The following is a 20578-nucleotide window of genomic DNA, read 5'->3' as shown; positions in this document are numbered from 1 at the left end:
CTCCCCCCAGACCCGGTTGTTCCCAGCCCCAAACCACCCAGTGATGGAGCAGCCACCGCTTCCTCGGGCAAGCTCAAGTGGAGCTGTTCTGTCAGCACACACGTCAGAAGCCGTGCGCACTAACACCCCTCGGGGCTCCGGGCAGAACCAGACACCCACCCGCGCTCCCGCACCCACAGCAGAAATTAACTTTTGACGTCATCCCCACCCTCCTGCCGTCACCCGGCACCCCCTCCCCTCACTGCGCCTGCGCGGCCCCGCCCCGCTCCCCGCCGCTGCCCCGCAGTAACCCCGCTCCGCTCCGCGCCGCTCCGCCCCCTCCCACCCCGCGCCATTTCCCGGGAGCCCGGCCCCGCGCACCACCCGCCTCAGCCAACCGGCACGCGCGGCGCCGCGGAGGGGATGGGGGCGCGCGGCCGCGGGGGAACGCGGAGCGGCCGCTGAGCCCCGGCCGCCTCCTGGTCACCGGCGACACTCGGAGAGCCGGCCCGCCGCGTCTTCTGGGTCGCGTCCCGGTAAGTGCGGAGCTGCAAGGGTGCCTGCGTGGCCGGCCCCACTCTGGAGCGGGCCCGCCGGAACGGGCGGTACCTCGCCGGGCCTCCCGGGGCGGGGCGGCGTGGCCGCTCGCTGCCGCGGTGGTGCCGGAGCGGCCCTGCGGGGTGGGGAAAGGGGAACGGTGAAGGCTTCCAGCGGCTCAGCCGGCAGAGAGGGGACGCTCGGCCGCGCATCCCTTGTCGGGGCCGCCTCTCTGCCGCCGTGAGGCCGGCACCGCCCTCGCAGGGCGCCGGGGCGCACGGGGGCGGTTCGCCGGTTGGTCGGTGAAATACGGGGCAAATAGAGGCGCGTTTTTGTTCTGCTTTGCTTTGTGTTTGGGTTCTTGCGTACGAGGACGTGGAAAGAGCGCGTCGTGAGTCACCGAGCCGGGGGAGGGAGGGAGCGAGGGAAGGGGCCGCCCGCCGCTGCCCGGCCCGGCCCGCCTCGCCCGCAGGTACCGCCCGCCGGGGGGGGGGGCCGCGCCGTGTCCCAGCCCCCTGAGGGTAACATCCCGAACCTTGGGGGTTGGTACCGGTAGGCTTCGGTTTCTACTTGCAGCTTGGTGTGTAACGTGAAACCAGCGCTGGCGGAGGAGGTACGAGGGGGGCTTTGCGGTGAAGTTTTGGGGTTTTCATTGAGCTTTTCAGGGGGTTGGGTGCTCGAATTAGGGCTGAAGTGCGTTCTGTTCGTGGGCTTGCTCGGGAAGGATTGCAGGGGAGCATTCACTCTTCGGAGTGTGTGGGAGAGGAGCAAGTGTTAAAGGATTATTTCTGATAAGACCAACGTGAGGTTGAGTTTGTGGGACCCAAACAAAGTCTTTGGGAAATAAGCGACCTGTAACCTTCGGAGAAATGAAAACGGTGATTTGAATAAGAGTAGTTGCAAGGTAATTTATGCGCACTGTTGTTTTTTTTTTTTTTTTTTAACTTGCTGAAGAAATAAGCTCCACAAAACCTGTAATGGTTATGTACAACAAGTACGTAGCTTTTAAAAAAATCAGAGGTACTGGATTTTCTTAAGAAATATGTGGCTCTTTTTGGCCTGTGAAATGGATTTGGTAGCACCAAACGTTAAGTTCTGGTATTTAAGCTCACTCTCTAACGTTAGAAGTACTGTTAGCATACAGAATTCGTGAAAACAAGTACTGAGGAATTAATCTGAGTACTTTGAAAATGTAATAAGGTTGGTGGCACTTACTTTTATCCAAAATATTTCAGTTGCAAGTCTCAGGGTATATTTCAGTTGACGTAAAGTTATTCTAGCATTCTGAGCATCTTCTGGAGAAAAAGCATGAAGTGAAACCAAAAGATCTTACTGGGGTTTTTGTCTGGTTATGTGCTGCTGGAGGAATAGTCTTTTGCCAGAGTGAACTTAACATCTCATTGTGAAAAAATTCACTGTGTTATATGAGGGTGGTTTTTGTTGTTCATTTTTTTTGTAGCTGTTGGTTTGGTTTTTTTTTCCTTGGGGATAAAAAGTTAAAAAATGGTAGGTGTGTTGTCAGGTCTTAATGATGTCTTAAGAGAAAGATAATCCAGAGAAAGATAATAATAAGATTTTATATTCATAAGCATCTGTACCACTGAGAGAGCAAGCACATCTTGTTTTATTTGCTTGTTCTGTGAGCTTTGACAAGTTAAGGAAAGACATTGCTAAGAAGCCTGGTAAGTCCCCCTTGTCCTGTGGTTTTATGCTTAGGTATAGGTGAAGCTAAACATTGTGAGTGAAAGACTTAATTTTCTTTGTTATTGTTAATCCCTAGAAACAGGAGGTAGGTTCATATTTCATGCTTTGTATGTGCAGTTTTGGTGGCTGGCAGACACACTTGGGTGAACCTGATGGAACTGCTGATCTGTGTTGTCAAGTCAAGACTTCTGAAGTGCTTGGTGCACTCAGGCTCTGTGGTATGGATCCAGTCCCTGACACTGCTCAGGAGAGCAGCTTTCTTACTAATCCTTTCAAGATGAGTAAACCTACTGATTTGATTCTGAAATAACCTGCTTTATCCTCAGCAAGCTGTCACTTGGTTCTGAAAGTTGTGTCGTCTCCAAGCGTCCCATTCCACTTTGTAATTGTGAAGACAACAAACCTCAGCCTCAATATTACTGTGTGTTTTTCACAGTCATGTTATCTGCTGGTGTTATGAGAGAGATCTGGATTCCAGCTGTGGAGGAGGGTAGGCTGACTGTACCTGTGTATCTGGGCTGCTCTGGGGCTTTGACAGTGGTTTTGTCCTGAAGAGAGGTATCAGGACTGTGGTGTGTTGAATCTGATTGCTGTTTTCAGAAGTGTTGGTGGGTAGTTTCAGTCTTCTCTGCTCCATCTCTTGAAGAATCCTGGTGATATATGACCACAGAATAAATCATGTTGAGCTGAGTATGCTGGTATGTGTCACTTTTCAATTTGTGACAGTGTTATAAAACCATAATGCCTGTGAGAAATGATTTCCAAGGGATCTGGTTGAGCCTGAACCCTAGGAAAATCAAGACTGTGTTTACTGGGAAACTGATAATACTTGAAGAACTAGGGGAAACATCTTCATGGTGGAATTGGAGTGTGGTGTGCTGCTGCTGAACTGGTGAGCATTTAAGCCACTGGTTCCCCCAGCCCATCTTTAGTGCTGATGTAGAGCTTTTATTTCTTTTGTAGACTAATGAAGGGTTTGAGCCAGAATTGTACTGAAGATCAAATTTTTATCAGTGAATCATCAAGACATTTGGAATAAAGCAGCATGTGTGGCTAGGGGCAAAATGAAAAGAAATACGGATAAAGCTTTCTTGTTGAAGGAGATGCAGCTATGGTGCAAGTTTGCAGAAGGCAGCAGGAAGAACAGAATCCTGGGTTGTTTATAAATCTATGTTTTCTTAAAAAATATATATCCCTGTGGAAGAGTAAACTAAACCCTGACAAACAATCTGCTGCTTACTTCCATGGTGACAAACCCATAGGAATGATGCAGTCTGATGTTGCAGTTGTCTGCTTTCCACTCAAGCCTCTCTTTTCAGTCAATAAAGAAATCTAGGTGGTTTTGGATAGCAATTCGGAGAATTTACATAAGACACAGAGTGGGGAGGTGCCTGAAAGCCAGCTAATAAGAAATAGGAGGCAGAAGGATTTATGTGGAATTTAGGCCATCTGAATATGGCCCTAAGATGCGACTTAGTACTACTAAGTAAGGTGTATTAACACTAAGAAGACTTGGCTTCAATTTCTATCCATTTCATCTGCTGTTGATTACTAAGCAAATTTACCATCTAAACAGCTATTTAAGGGTGAGGTCCTCCAGGCTGTGTCTCCTGGCAGGAGTAGCCCCTTGTACCAGCACAGTCTGGGGCCAGCCTGGCTTGGAAACAGCTCTGGTGAGAAGAGGCTGGGGGTTGTGGTGGACAGCAGGCTGAGCAGGAGGTATCCATGTGTTGTGTATTAGTAGGAACACAGCCAGTAGGTCAAGGGAAGTGATTATCCCCTTCCACTCAGCACTTGTTGCACCCCGTCCAGAGTACAGAGCAAGGGAATTGTTGATAAACTGGGGTGAGTTAAGAGCTTCCAAGGTTGTCTCAAGATGTGAGCTTTTGCCTTGAGAGGCAGAGGGAGCTGTTCCTGGAGAAGAAAAGGCTTGGGGAGGCCTTCACAGCACCTGAAGCCAGGTTCTTTGTGGATCTTCAGGATCTCATGGGTGACCCTGCTTTATTATCCTGTGGCTCTGTCCCAGGTAGCAGTAGAACTTTCAGAGGCAGATTGTTTAGGACCGTGTGAGGGCTGTCAGTGCTTGGAGGAATATAGCAAGCACCTGAGTCAATCTTAATCACCTCTCAAATGGCAGGACTTTATTTGCTTTTAGTTATGCTGAGCTGCTGTTCTTCATCCTGAGATCATGATTACACCAGTTTTTTGCCATGTAGTGAGGCCTGGAGGGCTCACAAAGGTTTCCATGCTCTGCTGAGCTATGGTTTGAGATCTCAAGATTCTGTGGATATTGAAGGGAATCACCTGGGCAAGGCTGTATCCTAATCACACTTCCTGAATGGCTATTACTAAATCCAGGACTATAGGAGGATAAAAAAACGCAGCTCTCTGAAGTAAGCTCAAATCCTATTTTCTGAATCAGCTAGAGAGAAGTAATTCAAAATTCAGAAAGGTTTTAGAATTGGCCCATTTAAAACCTTGACACAGTCTGTGCTGCTCCTTGGGAAGGAATTACTCACACATGTGTCTTTTCATTCCTTAAGTGGGCCTGCAGCTCATGGAAGGTCAGGATGCTGACAGTATCTGCAATTCTACAGGAGGAGGTCATCAAGGGACTTTGTCAAGGTGTGCATTGGGAAGTCAGGTTTCCCTCAGTCTTTATGAGGCTTGTTAATTACAAAGATGTGCTAGTTAATTACAGGTTCTAAAATGGAACAATCTGGCTTCCCAGTTATGAGCTCCCTGAAAAGCAGGTAGGATAGTGTTCTTAAAAAGTTACTAAGCTACAGGTTTTCACTTTTGATAGTGGAAAAGAGCAGCAACCAACAGAAAGCTTTTCCCCATTTAGGTACTGCGTAAATGTTCTCCTTGCTGGCACCTACTAGATGAAACCAGTATGAGACCTTGAGGGAGAAAGGTTGAAATAAAGATCAGAATTGCCTTGCTGAAGATGAAGGAGCAGAGAAGTAACAGTGCTGCACTGCCCCATCTATTTGCTATGTTATATTGCTGTCAGCATAGAACATTGTGTTCTCCTGTGATAAACTCATCAGGATGCTGTGAACTGAAAGCTTTATTAAACCAGCTTTTCTGGATCTTTACAGGAGAGGCTTTTCTCCCTTACAGCTCTCTAAGGTAGTGTGTGGAAAATGCCTCATTTTGTTCAGGTTGACTACTGAGACATGCAGAAAACATTGACCATCTGCAGGGGGTTTTTTTCATGAGTTTGCTCCTTAATGAGAAGACTTCAGAGCAATTAGTGCAGTATTATCATATATCAGTGTGCATGATGACATAAAGTTTGTTGGGTCTGGCATACAGTACAATTTCTACCCACTGAAGTTTAAAGACAGAGTACAGTCTGGGAAAAATTGGAGTGGGGTTTGCAGTCATTTTATCAAACCATTATTAAAATCAAAATTTATAGGCTCGTTCTGTGAGAACCTATAAAAAGAAAAATGTGGAAAGTGGAACATGGTTAGTTTGTTCAACTTAATGTGTGTGCAATTTGTATTTGGTGAAGAGGATGTCCAGTCTGGTTTAAATATATGAGTATGGAGAAAGGCAGAAGAGAAGAGGAGAAGAAGGAGGTGATGACTTGGCAAGAAGATTTAAGTGTTTTTGTTTGTTGGTTTTTTTGTCAGTAGATTTTTTTTTAAATACTTATGTTTGGGTGAGTGCTAAAGAGGGAGGGAGGTACAGCAACAGGCACAAGGGACAGGCAGTGATCCCTGTAATGCTCAGGTAGGAAGCTTGGTTGTCTTTGAGGCAGAATGGGGGTTCTGTCTGTTCTGCAGCAATAACTCCACAAACTGCTTGGGAAGTTGTGTCGCCAGGGCTTGTCAGTGATTTATGACTACAGTAGAACTGTTCTGATGAAATGTTGCTGCACTACTGTTCTAGAGAAGCTGTGAACAGGGAAATGATTTTCCTAATGGACATCTTTGAGATGCCTAGAAAATATTTTCCAGTTCTGTGGTGTAGATTTATCTTTTTTTTTTTCTTTTTTTTCCACCCCTCTGCTTTGGGTGGAAGATGCTCGTGGAGATTTTTATCTAGTTCTCTTACAATCTGCACAACTAGCTTAACCTGAGAACATGCAGTACTTGAAGAGCAAGGTACAAATCCACTTGCCAGTGAAGCTCAGTGGGGCTGTGGGCTTGTGTTTTGAGCATCCTGGTCTCAAATCCAAGGCTATAAGTGGGTGCTGGAAAGTGTTGTTTTGATCAGGAATGGTAATTAAAATAGACATTCACAGAGACACTTATGACAAATTTCATAGACATTTTCAAATAGATATTTTCAAAACTGTCATTTACCAGTTTATGCTTTATTAAAAAGAAAATATAGATACTGTCCACATCGTCTTATGCATTCACATACACAGTTGTGGCCAGGTCTAGGATGTGAAAGAAGTGATCTGCTATCCTGGCTTTTTTTTTCTATGCATGTGTATATATGATAAATCTAAGATAAGAGTCTAGGAGAACAGTGGTTGAAATTGTGTATATTTTAATTATGTGATTAATTGAATCCTTCCTGATTATTTCAGGATTTTGTTAAAATGAAAAATAGAAGTATTTTAGGTTTTGAAATGTTAGGGGCTGGTGACACAGATTAAATATTTTATTTATATTATTCTTCTAGAAATATTTAACAGTCTATTCTGGACTTCCAACTTGTCAACTTGTATTAATCTATGTAACACAGGCAAAATCATTTTGCTTGATAATAATCCCAAATTCCTTCAAGTGGTGCTGGTACTATGGTGCCTTTTGCTTTTAGGTGTCAGTTTTCTCCTTTTAAAAATTCAGTGGTGAAGGCTCTACCCAGCCAAGTATTTTAATAATTTGGCCCTGTTTACATAGTCAGAGTCCAAGGGTGTGTTTGTTTTCCCCGAACAGAAAAACAGTATTCCTTCCCTTCTGCCAAGAACTTCCATCTACCTACTTAGTGTTTGCATACTGATTCTGAATGGCTGACTGGAATCATCTTCTAGGAGGACTTAATTACCTCCTCACCTTCTTTTTCTCCAGGCCATATCTGTGGGCACTGGATGTTGTCCTCTGATTTTCAACACCTGCATGGGTAAGTTCTGTTTTTAAGAGTGACCCACGAGGACTTGGAGCTGAAGATCAGGCTTTGTTAATGCTGCTTCACATAGAATACAATGGTCTTTAATTTGTTTCATGTTATGCAGTTGCTGGGCACGTTCATAACTAATGTTGCCTTGCTTTGCTTACAGAAACAGGGGGAAATAATAAATGGAGAGGAAAGGATATTTGTCCCAATGCTAAGGAGAGGAGAGATTGTCCTGATACTGTTACTTCTAAGGCTAGAAAGTACAATTATAACTCCAAAGAGCAGGTTATGCATCCTTATGCCTTAGGTATCCAGTGCTGGACATTGAACAAAAGGATTCATTTCCCCAGGCAGTATAGACAAACCCCAAATAAAGTAGCTCTTTAGGAAAACACTGAGTTTTAAATGCCTTTTTCTTTGCTATTCCTTTCTTTTATAATATTGTATTCCCTGCTGTCACTAGAATTTCACAGCAGCCAAAAGAAATAAAAAGCTTATAAAGTGGTTTTCAGTAAAACAGGCTGCTAGTGTTTCTGTAACTTAAGCTTTTGTGTGACTCCCTGTGGGTCACCCTCTGCCTTTTGAGTGCACAGAGTGCTCATAAATACGTGGGGGAGTGAGGCTGAAGCAGTAAAAGCTGAAACCTGCTTCTGTGGTAGCCTTCCCTGGACTTCATGAAGTGCTTATTTCAGGAATATTATATATTATTGTATATTCCAGCTTTGATGTTGAACAGGATTCTGCATCTGCATGTGACAAAGGCAGAAAAGTTCCTTGGTGTCTTCCAAGGGACATTTATTTTGGCAACTTGGCATTGATAGTGCCCTGCTTATATCAATAGAAAACATTTTTCTTAAGTCTTGTTTCTACTGATTGACTATGTATGAAGTGTTCCTCGTGCCTTTTAAGTCACACTTTGATTTAGTTTAAGCCTTTGTGAAATCTGTGGTTGAATAAACCAAGTATTTTTTAGGTTTAGGTGCTGAAAAATATTAAAAGAAGGCAGTTGCTGTGCATTGCATTGCAATTGGGGGTTGTGTTAAAAAGGGGATATGTTAAAATATCTTAAAGCACTGCTCCTTAAACAGTTTAGGGGTCAAGCCTAATCATCTGTAACCCTGTGTGTTCAGAGGGTGGGATTTCACAGAAACCAGACTGTTTTTGAGAAAAGATTTCTAACTTATGTCTGAAGTAAGTTTACTAAAAGCATACTTGAAAATTGCATATACAGAGAGCTTTGAACAAGTGAATTTCATTTTTCCTTTCCAGTTGTGCTCAAGAAAAACTCTACAACTTACTTGCTGCATTTATGTAGCTGCTGGAGTGAAGTATTGCTTTTCATATTGCTTTTCTGCTTAGTCCTTGCAGAGGTTTTTTTTTCATGCGATACAGAAAGCCCAGTGAGTCTTGTGCAAGTGCTGGCTTGAGCAGTGCTTCCTGGCTCTGTGATTTTTATAGGTTGCTTTTCAGCTGTGTGGCTTGGGAGGGATCTCTTCATTATCCTGAGAGTGAATGACCACAGTCTGCAAGAAACTGAACATGAGCCAGCAGTGTGCCCAGGTGGCCAAGAAGGCCAATGGCATCCTGGCCTGGATCAAAAACAGCGTCACCAGCAGGTCCAGGGAGGTGATTCTGCCCCTGTGCTCAGCACTGGTGAGGCCACACCTCGAGTACTGTGTCCAGTTCTGGGCCCCTCAGTTTAAGAAGGATGTAGAGGTCCTGGAACAGGTCCAAAGGAGGGCAACCAGTCTGGTGAAGGGACTCGAGCACAGGCCCTATGAGGAGAGGCTGAGGGAGCTGGGGCTGTTCAGCCTGAAGAAGAGGAGGCTCAGGGGAGACCTCATTGCTGTCTACAACTCCCTGAAAGGAGGCTGTAGCGAGGTGGGAACTGGACTCTTTTCACAGACGACCTTCAACAAGACAAGAGGGCAGGGTCTTAAGTTGTGCCAGGGGAGGTTTAGGTTAGATATTAGAAAGAATTTCTTTCTGGAGAGGGTGATTAGGCTATGGAATGGACTGCCCGGTGAGGTGGTAGATTCTCCGTCCCTGGAGACATTTAAAAAAAGACTGGATGTGGCACTGAGTGCCATGGTCTAGCAACTGCTCCGGTGGGTCAAGGGTTGGACTAGATGATCTCTGAGGTCCCTTCCAACCCGGCTAATTCTATGATTCTATGATAAGGGTGAACTCCAAAAAAAGTAACTAGTGAGATCATTAGTAGTGAGAGCAGAAGGTTAATCCTCCAGAGCACAGCTCTTCCCTGATCCCCCTGCACTGGTGAGGACCAAGTCACAGGGCATGTCTGTTGTGATGTTGCTTCACCTACAGTTGAGTGGAAGTTTTCTCCTGCTGTGTGTTCCCTCGTTGTGTGATGGTATTCATGATCTGAGAGGGCAAAAGAATAACTTCTTTTGTAGTGGTAATTTTCTGTTGATTTAGGTGCTGGCAGTGACTCGTGCAAGGTTTAAGTGAGTCCCAAAGTTGATACAAAGGAAAATCCACCCTTCTGCCCTGAGAAGGAGAAGGTTTAAACTGGATCAGCAAGCTAATCTGATGCATTCCAAGCTACACAGGCACTTGTGTGTTGGTAGGATGGAGGGAGGGAGGGAGCTGGATTATGTTTTGGAGATGAACAGTCTGTTTTTATTAGCAGCTCAGCATTAAATCTGCTTGAGCCAAACTGCAACCATACCCTCAGGCCACGCGCTTGGTGAGCAACCTGGGCTGCCCCAGGGGTTTGTTAAACCTTTACCTTGGATACTGGTTTGCATGAGGTGTCTTTCCTAATGGTCTCCGTGCCCTCGTGTACTTTCCAGAAATGCACTTTTGCACAGAAGTTTTCAGGTTTGGGATTAGGTTGTGAATTTGCTTTTGCTGAAGCCTCCGGGGAGTGAGTTGTGTGAGCACGAGTGGGAGATCTTTTTAGGTGGCTCCAGGAATCTGCCTGCATGTGTTTGTGATTCCCAGCAGAGCAATTGGAAGCATCTAAGGAGCCTGAGTTTTCACCTAGTTTAGGTGGGTCACACCTAAAGGCTCCAGGGCAACCTGAACAAGGTAGCTTAAAATTACAGTATGCTTGCAGAGAGTAGTTATTCTCTCCATGTCCAGAAAAATCTGCATTCTTTTGAGAGAAAAGCCACATCAGGTAAAATTTTAGCCTTCCCCTGTGCTAGGTAATAGCAGTTCACACACAGAGCAAATGCCAGGAGATGTCTCTTGTTTGGGACTTGGAGTGAGAAATGAAGGACTAAAAATGATGTGGAAAATAAGTTAATTCTGGGTCTGTCTGCTCGGAAAAGTTCTATGAAAACCTCTGGCCAAGTGTAAGTCCTGTAACATCTGTGCAGTTCTGTTTTCTTAGATCTTCCTTGAACATAGGCTTTTTCATAACTATAACATGCCCTGCTTGGTCAGGTAGAACTGCTGAGGAAGATACTATTGCTAGGTTTGGATCCAGTGGGTGTTGGTAGCTGAGGAATTGATCCACGAGGCATTTTTTCCTCCCTCTTGCAAGTAGATGGAGCTGCTGATCTGTACCTATACAGTCAATACAGGCAGCCTCTTTTGGAACAGATTTTCAGGTCTGCTTGGGGAAGGGCTTTGTGGATGTTCAAGAGGGGTGTGGAAAGTTTTTCCCTTTCTCTGGTAGGGATGCTGAGACCCAGACATCAACCTAGGGGATGGGTGGCATGGAGGAGTGCATCCACAACTTCCCTGGGCAACTTGTGTCAGTGTCTCACCCCACTAAAGAGTGTCTTCCTAATATCTAACTATACCCTCTTCCAGTTTGAAACTGTTCCCCCTTGTTCTATGACTACATAACACTTGTAAAAAGACTCTGTAACCCCTTCAGGTACTGGAAGGTGCTATAAGGCCTTCTATAGGCTGAAAAGCCCCAACTCTCAGGCTGTCTTCACAGGAGAGGTGCTCCAGCCCTCTGATCATCTTCATGGCCTCCTCTGGACTCAAAACAACAGCTCCATGTCCTTACTGTGGTTTGGGCTCCAGAACTGGACACAGTGCTCCAGGTGGGGTCTCAAGAGTCTCAAATAGAGGGGGAGAATCACCTCTCTTGATGTAATGGCCATGCTTTTGATGCAGCCAGGATACAGTTGACTTTCTGAGCTGCTTGGGATTGCCCTGCCCCATGTGCAGGACCTTGCACTTGGCCTTGTTGGGCTTTGTGCAGTTCACACAGGCCCAACTCTGGAGCCTGTCAAGGTCCCTCTGGATGGCTTCCCTTCCCTCCAGCATGTTGACCACACCACACAGCTTGGTGTTACCAGTAAACTTGGTGAGGCTGCACTAGATACCAGTGTCCAAATTGCTGACAAGGATGTTAAACAGCACCAGTCCCAGGACCAACCCTTGAGGAACCCCACATTACTAACCTCCACCTGGGACATTGAGCCATCAGCAGCAACTCTGAGTGTGGCTACCCAGCCAGTTGCTTTTCCATTAAGGGCTTTGTTTTATTGTCTTGAGTACACAGATTGGAAGTTTTTATAATGAAGGTATCACAAAGATACTTGGTTATTTCTTCCAGTGAATCCCAGTCCTGTAAATAACTTTTTTGTGCTTTCTGTGAATGGTAACAAATCAGCTTTTTTGTAGGATTCATTGTTAAGAAAAATCTTACCTGTGTCCTTGTGACTATAAATTGCTGACTGCAATGTATTTTCTGTGTGGATATCTTAAGGTCTGGGTTTGAATTTAATTTTGTAAAGTAATATGTGCAAGAAAATGGAAGTCAAGAAATGGGGCTTGTGCACAGTGGGTGCTTAACTCACCCAGCAAGCAGTTGATTCTCTGAAGCTTGAAAAGATCATCAGGCTAAAAGCTGAGTAGCTGTGTACATAATAGTTTTTGCAGGCTGGTAATAGATACTAAATATTGACATTTGCTGCATATTCTGAATGTGAACTGCTGCAGAGGTGTTTAAATGAGACTTATTTCCACAAAGGACAGTAAATAAAACCTTGGTGCGTTGTAGAGCAAAGTCAATAAATGTAATGGTTATTCTTTTATGCAGTCTTTTAAACAAATGTCCAGGAATATTTATTACTCAGGCTTAAATGTCTTCTCTGTGTAGGCATACAAAGATATGTAGAGTCAGAAAGACAGGTATACTTCTTCCACCCCAAATGGTAGAACCAGTGTTAAACTGGAAGAGATGGGGAGCTAGGAGATTGCCAGGGAGGCAGGGCTACTCCTATGGGCTACTGAATTCAACTACTGCTGTTCCAGCACCTTGGTTATACTGTGACCATGAACCATGGCTACTTTCTTGTTCCCTGCAGTAGCCTCTATTTAACTTAGACACAGTAAGCCTCAACTCTGAGGTGATGGATTACAGTGTTAGATGAGTGAAAGATTCTATTTTATTTTACAACTGAAAGAATGGAGGATGTGTTTTGTAAATGCCATTTTTAATGGGAATTTCTTCTTTTTAGGTTCCACCTGGTTGCTTGTGACAGCTCCTCTTGGGTACACTGAGACAGGAACATCTTGTATTGGCTGCTGTACCTCTACCTGACACGATGAGAAGTTGCATAAGGTTTCTTTTCCTTGTTAATTCATGCTTTTATTGTATTGTAATTATTATAAGCAGGTTGCTTAGTAAAAACATTCCTTTAAGGATTTTTTTTTTTCTTTAAACAAAAGTTTTCTTCTACAGTTGAAGGCTATAACAGTATTAGTATAAGTAGTTTGTCAGGCCAAATCAGTGATTATGTATAAAGCAGGATCAGTCCTGAAATCTGCTGCTTTACTTCTGCCAACTCATGAACGTGTGTGCTGGTTCCTTCCCATCCCTGTTGAAGAAGTGTCATGTTTTACTTGTGGTCCTATGCTTTCATCTTTGGTGACTTCTTTGTGAAACAGAATGACATAGAAGCTCCAAAGCTGTTCCATGTGTACAGAAACATTCACTTCCCCAGGTTTTCATTATGTTGTATTTTTGCATAAATTAGCAACTCTTCCCTCCACTATTTCATCTGCCAACCTTTACTGTGTCACTGATCAGGGTTGGAGTACTGATTCTTCAAAAACCCTAACAGGCTTCTGTGAAATCAGAATGGATGCATGTTCTATAAGAATCTTGATTGATTACAGCTGATCTGCAAATTGAATTCAAGACAGTTTCACATCTCATGCATTTTGTCAGTGATTATGCAGGAGTCACCTAAGAAGAAAATTCCAGTATCATATAGTCAGTGCACTTTATTGCAGTGTCCCAGTCTAACTAATCTAGAAATCTAGAGCTGAATGCTTGCTTTTTTGAACCATGTTGACATTCCAAAATAGTCCTCCTTATTCCATCCTGTTGGAGTGTCCCTGTGCTCTTGTGACGTGACCTTTATGAAACTGTGGGCATAGCACAATTTATGATTTGCAGTTCAAAGCAAACATTTCCAGGTTTGAGGGTCCTGTGCAAATCTTTAGGTAAGCTAGAAGTGACAGCTTGACCCGAGTATGACTATTTTAGAAATGATGGAAGAAGGTTTCTCTCTCCTGTTGTAGAAACAAAGCTGTTGGGATAACTGTAAAATCAAATGGGAAGCTGCTGAAGGGCTCAGTGTCTCTCTATTAAAGGAAAGTTAAGAAAACCAGGGACAATATTTCAGTTGCTTGTCAGGCAGTGAATTTCTTTGGAGAACAGTTTTTCAAAAGGTACTAACTTGATTGTCTTCAATTTTGCTTATACTGCTGTTTGGTTAAGTTCTGTTTCTACCTTGTTAGACACACCTAAGTTCTCCAGCTTAGTAAGGAGAAAAATAAATGCGTGTCCCTCTGAATTGTGCCAGATAAAATCACAGTACAATGTATAACTTCTTGAAAAAATGGTAAACCTTTGTTTTGTGAGCTCTGGATTCAGCTTTAGAACATCATGTTCTGTGCTGCTATTAACAGCAGCCTAATTTTTCTGCACTGCAGAAGCTTATTGGCTGGCATATGATTATATTCACTGAGCATCCTTCAGTGACAGCCTAAGAATCTCTTCAAATGATTATGGAAGTTGTCTTTTGGCCTCTGTAAGTTTGTTGGGTTTTTTGTTGGTTTGTTTTTTGTTTAATTTATCATCGGTTTCTGCCTTTCCTCTGAAAATTGAAGTATATACACTTTAGGTTTAGGTTTTAAATCCCTTTCCCCCTCATCTGCTTTGATACATAAAGCTCCTGTTTGCCTTGAGTGTTTGGGTGCTTTGTAGACTGGTGCTTGATGTTCTTGGTTTGAGGTCCTCAGACTGCCTGTAATGAGGCAGTGTTAATGATGAGGTTACAGCAGCCTGGTAGGAAAGCAGTTGATGTGAAACGTTTTTGCTTGGGATTTTAAGAACTTCTGTGGTTTAGAGAAAGATGGAATTAATTTCCTCCTGCAAATCCAGGATATTGGATCAATCTGTTCCCCAAAGGACCTGCCAATCTCAGGTTCATGAAGCAAGGTTTCTTTCCATTACTCCTGAAGGATCTTATATGATCTTACCATGACTTTTTTCAACTTCAGTTTCTTACCTTGGGGATTTTCAGTCAATGAATGTAAGGCATCAGCAAAGAATTACATAGTATTGGCACTGTGTCTGACAAAGGAAGATTTACTTAATGTAGACAGAATTAACAAAGTTGTGCATGTTTTGTAAGCATCATTATTTACTGCTTGAGTTGTTTTTAATACAATTGTATCAAGAAAATAGCTAACTGAGTCAATGTATTTGTAATTTATTTTGGTTTATGTGCAAAACACTGATTTTTATGACATGTAGCTTGTTCTCAATTGTAGGAATTTGTGTTCAGTCATTGCAGCAAGTGTCTCTGTGCATATTTAAATGTTGTTGGTTTTCTTTTAATCTTCTAGATGGCATAATTATTGCCTGAGCAGTAGGCTGTATTAGAATGTTTCATCATTGTGCAGTATATATGTTAAATAGATATTAGATATTTTTATCATATAAGATATGACAAATGATGCTTTAAGAAAAATAAAAGTGAATCTCCTGGCATCATGAGGGATCCTGGAAAAAGGTACACATCTCTTCATAGTGGTGTTGCTAGGATTTTGTGGGTATTCCTAAGCCACTTACCAAATATTAGTTAACTTATTGTCATATTTATGTAGGTAATAAGTATGCATATTGCATCCTGGTACTGAGGCTGATGGAAAGGCCCTTGAAATAAAAGAACCAGCAAAGTTTTGTTGTATACAGGGCCTTCATGGAGGAAGGTTACCATTTCCTTCTGGTTTCCCAGCATTTATAGTATTGGGAAAGCATTTTAACAAACTTGGTGATGGGGCTTCCCATGTACAGAGCAGTGGCATTAGGTGTTATCTTAGAGGCTGATGATGTACAGGTCATAAAGATGGCAAAGATGCATACACATGTAGGTATTCTGATGTGGTTGGAGAGAATCTTTGAAATTGTATAGCCACATAACATTTTCAGACAAATACATGCCATTTAATTAAAAGCCCAGGTCCTGAATTCCTTGGGTTCTGTGTATTGTCTGAAGAAGTAGAAATATGGGGAAGTACTGCAGTTTGTTAGGGGGCAGTGGAAGAGCTTTTTCTCACATATTGATGCCTTGTTTTGTTTGTGTTAGGGATTTAAGACTTGTAGGGTAGTTTCTGCATAAAAAGACCTACTGTGGAACGTAATAAAATGTTTAAAAATAACTTTTTGCCAACAGCTATAGAATCCACTAACATATTCTATTCTCTTTTCAGATCCTTCTGGATCCCTGTCTGATTGATCCCTGCTTATAAACTCTTCTTGTAACCTTCACCAGCAGCCAAAATGAAGTTGAAGCATAACATCAACCCTGTTCTTCTACAGTTTATAAACTTTATAATCTTGGTGTACTCCTTTGTAATGTACATCCCATGGTACATATTTTCAGGATCAAGACAGGCTATAGAAAAAGCCAAGCAGGTTAAAGCTAGACCTGTGAATACCAAGCCTGGGAGTGCATACAGATCTGTTAACAGTATGCACTGCTTAGCTTCAGTTTTATATCCTGGGTGTGATACACTTGACAAAGTTTTTAAATATGCTAAAACTAAATTTAAAGACAGAAAACTCCTGGGAACACGAGAAATCCTAAAAGAGGAAGATGAAATCCAGCCATCAGGAAAAGTTTTTAAAAAGGTAAATCTTCTTTGCGTTCTGTCTTCAAGAATTTTCTCAAAGTATGTTTACTTTCTTTTGGCACAGGAAAGCAAGTTGAGGGGAAAAAAAAGTTGTCAGATTAAGTAGTCATGAAAGAAGTGTTAAATTATCTAACTCCCAACATTTTAAAAAAAAATAAATCTAAACCTTCTTTTTACATTCTTGAATAGATACCTGTCTTTATGGTTTCAGCCAAAGAAAAAAAATGCAGATGTCAGTTTGGTGTTTGGTTTTAATATTTTGTGATGATGGAACTGGCTTTAGTTTTCCTTTTAGGAGAAATAAAGTCTACCTTTGTGTTCTGAACTATAACCAGATAAATACAGAAAAATTGCTTAGTGCCTGTACTCAGTTGTGCCTTTCCAGTAAACTTAATTTTAACTTAAGGATTTACTGCTTTGGCCTGTGAATTCAGATCTGTTTGGAAAAGGATTGCAAAGGTTTTAATAGGAAGAATCTTTGAGTTTGTTTGGGTTTTTTTTTTTTTAGTTTTTTCCTGCAGCCTCTTTATGGTGGACTGTATATCAGCTAATCTGTAATCATGGGGTGTGTGGGAGCTGTGATTGCCATGTAAACCTTTGTTGCAAGGGTTTGGCAAATAGTTCTAAGTTCAGGCCTATGTTTTCAGCTGCTGCTTTGTGTGTGTTCAGAGGCATGTAAAAGTGCAGTTTTGCCTGAAGAATCAAGTCAAGATCCCACTAACAGGATCCATGTGTATGTGCAGGTACATATTAAAGGTCTGCACTTAGGCATTAGAAGTTGTTAAATGCACTATTAAGACAGCTTTTAGTTAAGGTTAATTTTCCTACTGAAGAACAATTTAGCACTTAGTATGATACAAGATTACTTAATACTAGCTTTAGTTCTGGTAGAGGAGTATAATGTTTAAAGTACAGGTTTTTTTAATATCACAATACATGGCAAGTTGAACTTCTTTTTAAGTCTTTATCGAAGCTCTAATTATTTGTAAAACTTACTCCCATCTGTGGGGTTAATTTGTCAGTGTGAATGAAATGCTGCCAGAAATGGGTACGTGTAATATTTCTTGGTTGTCTCATTGCCTTACAAAATACTAGAAAGTTCATGTTGTACAAAGTGGGCTTCTGAGCTCAAATGAGAATTGTGGCTGCCCATGCTCTGTATTCTGTTTTTTAAGCATAATTAGTAATGTAAGGCTTAAGAACTTAAGAGTTTTATCCTTTTCCATTACGCAAGCAACGTGTTCTCAATGTTGGAAAGCTGAAGAATGTTGGTGTTGACCTACTTAAGTTACTTGCTTCTGAGCATTTGGACTTGGAAATTACTTAAATAATTTTGTCTAAGCTTGCCAGAACACTTCACTGTGGTCGATTGCCATACTTGCCCTCGTGGTACTTAGTTCCAAGTTCTGGCATTATCACATAAGTCTACTTTTAAGTTGTTTTCCACTAGAAAATAGTGTTTCTTAATACTTCATAATGTGTTTTAGCAAGTGAGGAAAATCAGGGAATTTCACAAGGCACTTGGATTCTAAATGTCAGAGTCCTTTGATTTTTGTTTTCCATAACTCATCTTTTTATTGCCTGGCTCCCTTCAGTAAAGGCATCTTGTTGAGGTTTATTTGAAGCTTTCTGGAAAAGCACGTGACAGTTTTCATTTTGAGATATAATGCAGATAGTTTTTATACCTTACAGGAGCTGCAAAACCTGATCATGTTTTGCTTTCAGAAACTGAATGGAGTTTGAGGAATGACTAATGGATTTTGCTGAGGTCATCTGCAATTCAGGAGCATACCTGATTGTAGGTCATGGGTCTGTGTACTGAATTGCATTACCAGTTTGAAGATGTGTCTCTCTGCAAATTACAGTGGGCCTAATTGCAATTAGCCTAATTAATGATTCATTAATGGGGTGAATAAATCACTTAAAGTATTAAGTTTCTGTTTCTTAGGAGAACTAAGTGTGCTCACACTTCTACTGAAAGTGCTTATTGCTGGTTACTTAACTTCTCCAAGATCAGATACCATACTACTTTATTCAGAGAACAAGGATATTCCAGATAGTCTGTAGTGTCTTGAAATTATTGATATTGCATTATTTAAAAGATTTCTTTCTGTGTAGTTGCCAGAGTAGCAGAAATTAATGGATGTTAATAAATAAAACCACTTGCTTCAGCTTACTTTGCATTTTATAATATTTCATGTGTGGCCAAGTTTTGATTTCTTTCTGTGCTATCCTTTAATACATGGGTTGAAGAGCATACCTAATAGTAATTTCATCAAATATTTAAGTCAGGATAAAATAATAATGAAAATACTTCATAATAATTGGGGGAAAAAATAATTAAGCAGAGCTTAAGTTTTGTGATACTCAAAAAATGAGCTTTACTCTGCTAGTTGATTATATTATGCCATTTTAGCTGTAGTGTATGTTGTCATGTGCTTGCTTTTATGTGTGTGGGCACATAGATTCTGCTTTGTATATGTGGCCTTAGGTTGGTTTTTTGGGGGGCAAAGAGGTGGTGATGTTTGTTTGTTTTGGGGTTCATTGTTTTGATGTAACCAAGAACAGAATTAATGGAGAGAGAATAAATAAGACACAGTGGGGAAAAGCAAACAAGATTTTGGTAGGGGAGAAGTGATGCATCTAAAGCCTGTGAGAGCTATAGAAACATGTGCAGGCACTTGGGAATCCAGAATGTTTCCCACTACACCCAAAACTGAAGCTTACTGTTAAGTTTTAGGATGGTTCTTGCCATGCCAAGTCATTGAGCAGTAAGAGGAGTTTATGTTGTTGAAAAACACTGAGTGCTCTGTAAGGAATGTCTTAGGCTGGAAATAAAAATATGTGCTCAGCTGCAATCTAGGTTTTCATGTGAAAAAGATCAAAAACCTACATTTCAAATAGCTTCCTTGGTGTTATTTTTAATCTACTTTCAACAAGGAAAAGCATTTAATTTGTGATCAGTGGTTTCCACGTTGTAGTCAAGGTTCTTGAAACCTTACAAGCTACTTCGAGGAAGACCTGGAAAGGTAACCTTGGGGTCAGGTAGTTCAATGACTCTACATGTGCCTTCAAGACCTTTAACAACTTAAAAATTGAATATTATTGAATATTCATTCATATTTTATAAATAAAAATTGAATATTATCTCTCCAAAAAATTGAATATTGTTGCCCTGAAAGCCAGACTAAAGAAATGTTCACCATGCAGCATCTATATAGTCTCTGTACTTTGGATTTCCAAATATTAATTACAGCACTGATCTTTAATTATGTTTTCTGATGGGTCAAATAGGTAACTCTTAAGCTTGCACTTTAGGGATGTTTAAGAGCTGGTGCACTAGAGGGCAGTATTTTCCTATTTAATGTAGTGTTCCAAAGGAAACATTCAGAGGTGCTGTCCCTTCTGCTTTTAGTGTTTGGTTTTGTGTCTGTAATCAGTCCTCAATAACCTTTATTTCTTGGGCCTTTTTCTTGCAAGCTTTTGGACAGTCACTTTCCTGACATGTGTCAGTAGTTATCTGGCAGAAATAAGTTCTGAAAGTTGTCAAATTAAACATGTGTGAATGTTCAAGAGATGATGGCACTTAACATCAGTTGTAACAGCTGTTTACAGTAGAAATTGGGAAGTATTGGTGAAACCTACTGAGGGAAAGGCCCTCACCTTAGTATTTTGATTTGGAGACCTTCTAAAGCAGAAGGAGGAAGGCTGAGAGAAACCACAACCTACTCCTGGATCCTGCAAAAGAAGCAGAGAAGGAAGTGCAGGATGGGACATGTAGACTGAGGTTGTGTAGTAATGTGTATTAATGCCCGACTGGGCATGGGGTGGAAGGCAACATGGGAATTGAAATATATGGAAGGCAGTAGGGAAAGTAAAACTCAAACCAGCTGCGTTGGAAAAGGTCTTCTCAGCTGTGTTCACACATCAGTGTTCCTCAGAGAGATAACAATGTCAGTGTATAGAAAAATAACTGTAAAGAAAGCTATACTTTTGAGTTTTCTAACCTCTTAAAGGAAAGAACCACTAAGGCTTTTAAATATTTTACATCAAGTTTATTTAAGAAAAAAATCAGAATCACGAGTGTTAATGAGAAAGATCCACTTGTGACCCTTTAATGATGTATTATTTC

General features: G+C 41.7%; 1 protein-coding gene across 6 annotated transcripts in view; it reads left to right on the top strand.

Annotated features, from left to right (window-relative positions):
• The first annotated feature begins 397 nt into the window (after nt 1-397).
• Nucleotides 398-20578, top strand: part of ACSL3 (acyl-CoA synthetase long chain family member 3) — a 51101-nt gene continuing 30920 nt past the window's right edge. Inside the window, exons 1-3 of one of the 6 annotated variants that reach the window (XM_030456029.1) lie at nt 398-515; nt 12756-12859; nt 16024-16444. In XM_030456029.1, coding sequence (XP_030311889.1) covers nt 16094-16444 — 351 coding nt within the window. In that variant the 5' untranslated portion in view covers nt 398-515; nt 12756-12859; nt 16024-16093. The other 5 variants (XR_003987887.1, XM_030456031.1, XM_030456030.1 and 2 more) reach the window with 5 other exon arrangements.

Source organism: Calypte anna, chromosome 9, assembly GCF_003957555.1.
Source record: "Calypte anna isolate BGI_N300 chromosome 9, bCalAnn1_v1.p, whole genome shotgun sequence".
Taxonomy (NCBI): Eukaryota; Metazoa; Chordata; class Aves; order Apodiformes; family Trochilidae; genus Calypte; species Calypte anna.
Note: the sequence above shows the minus strand (reverse complement) of the source record. Positions and strands in the feature narration are given on the sequence as shown.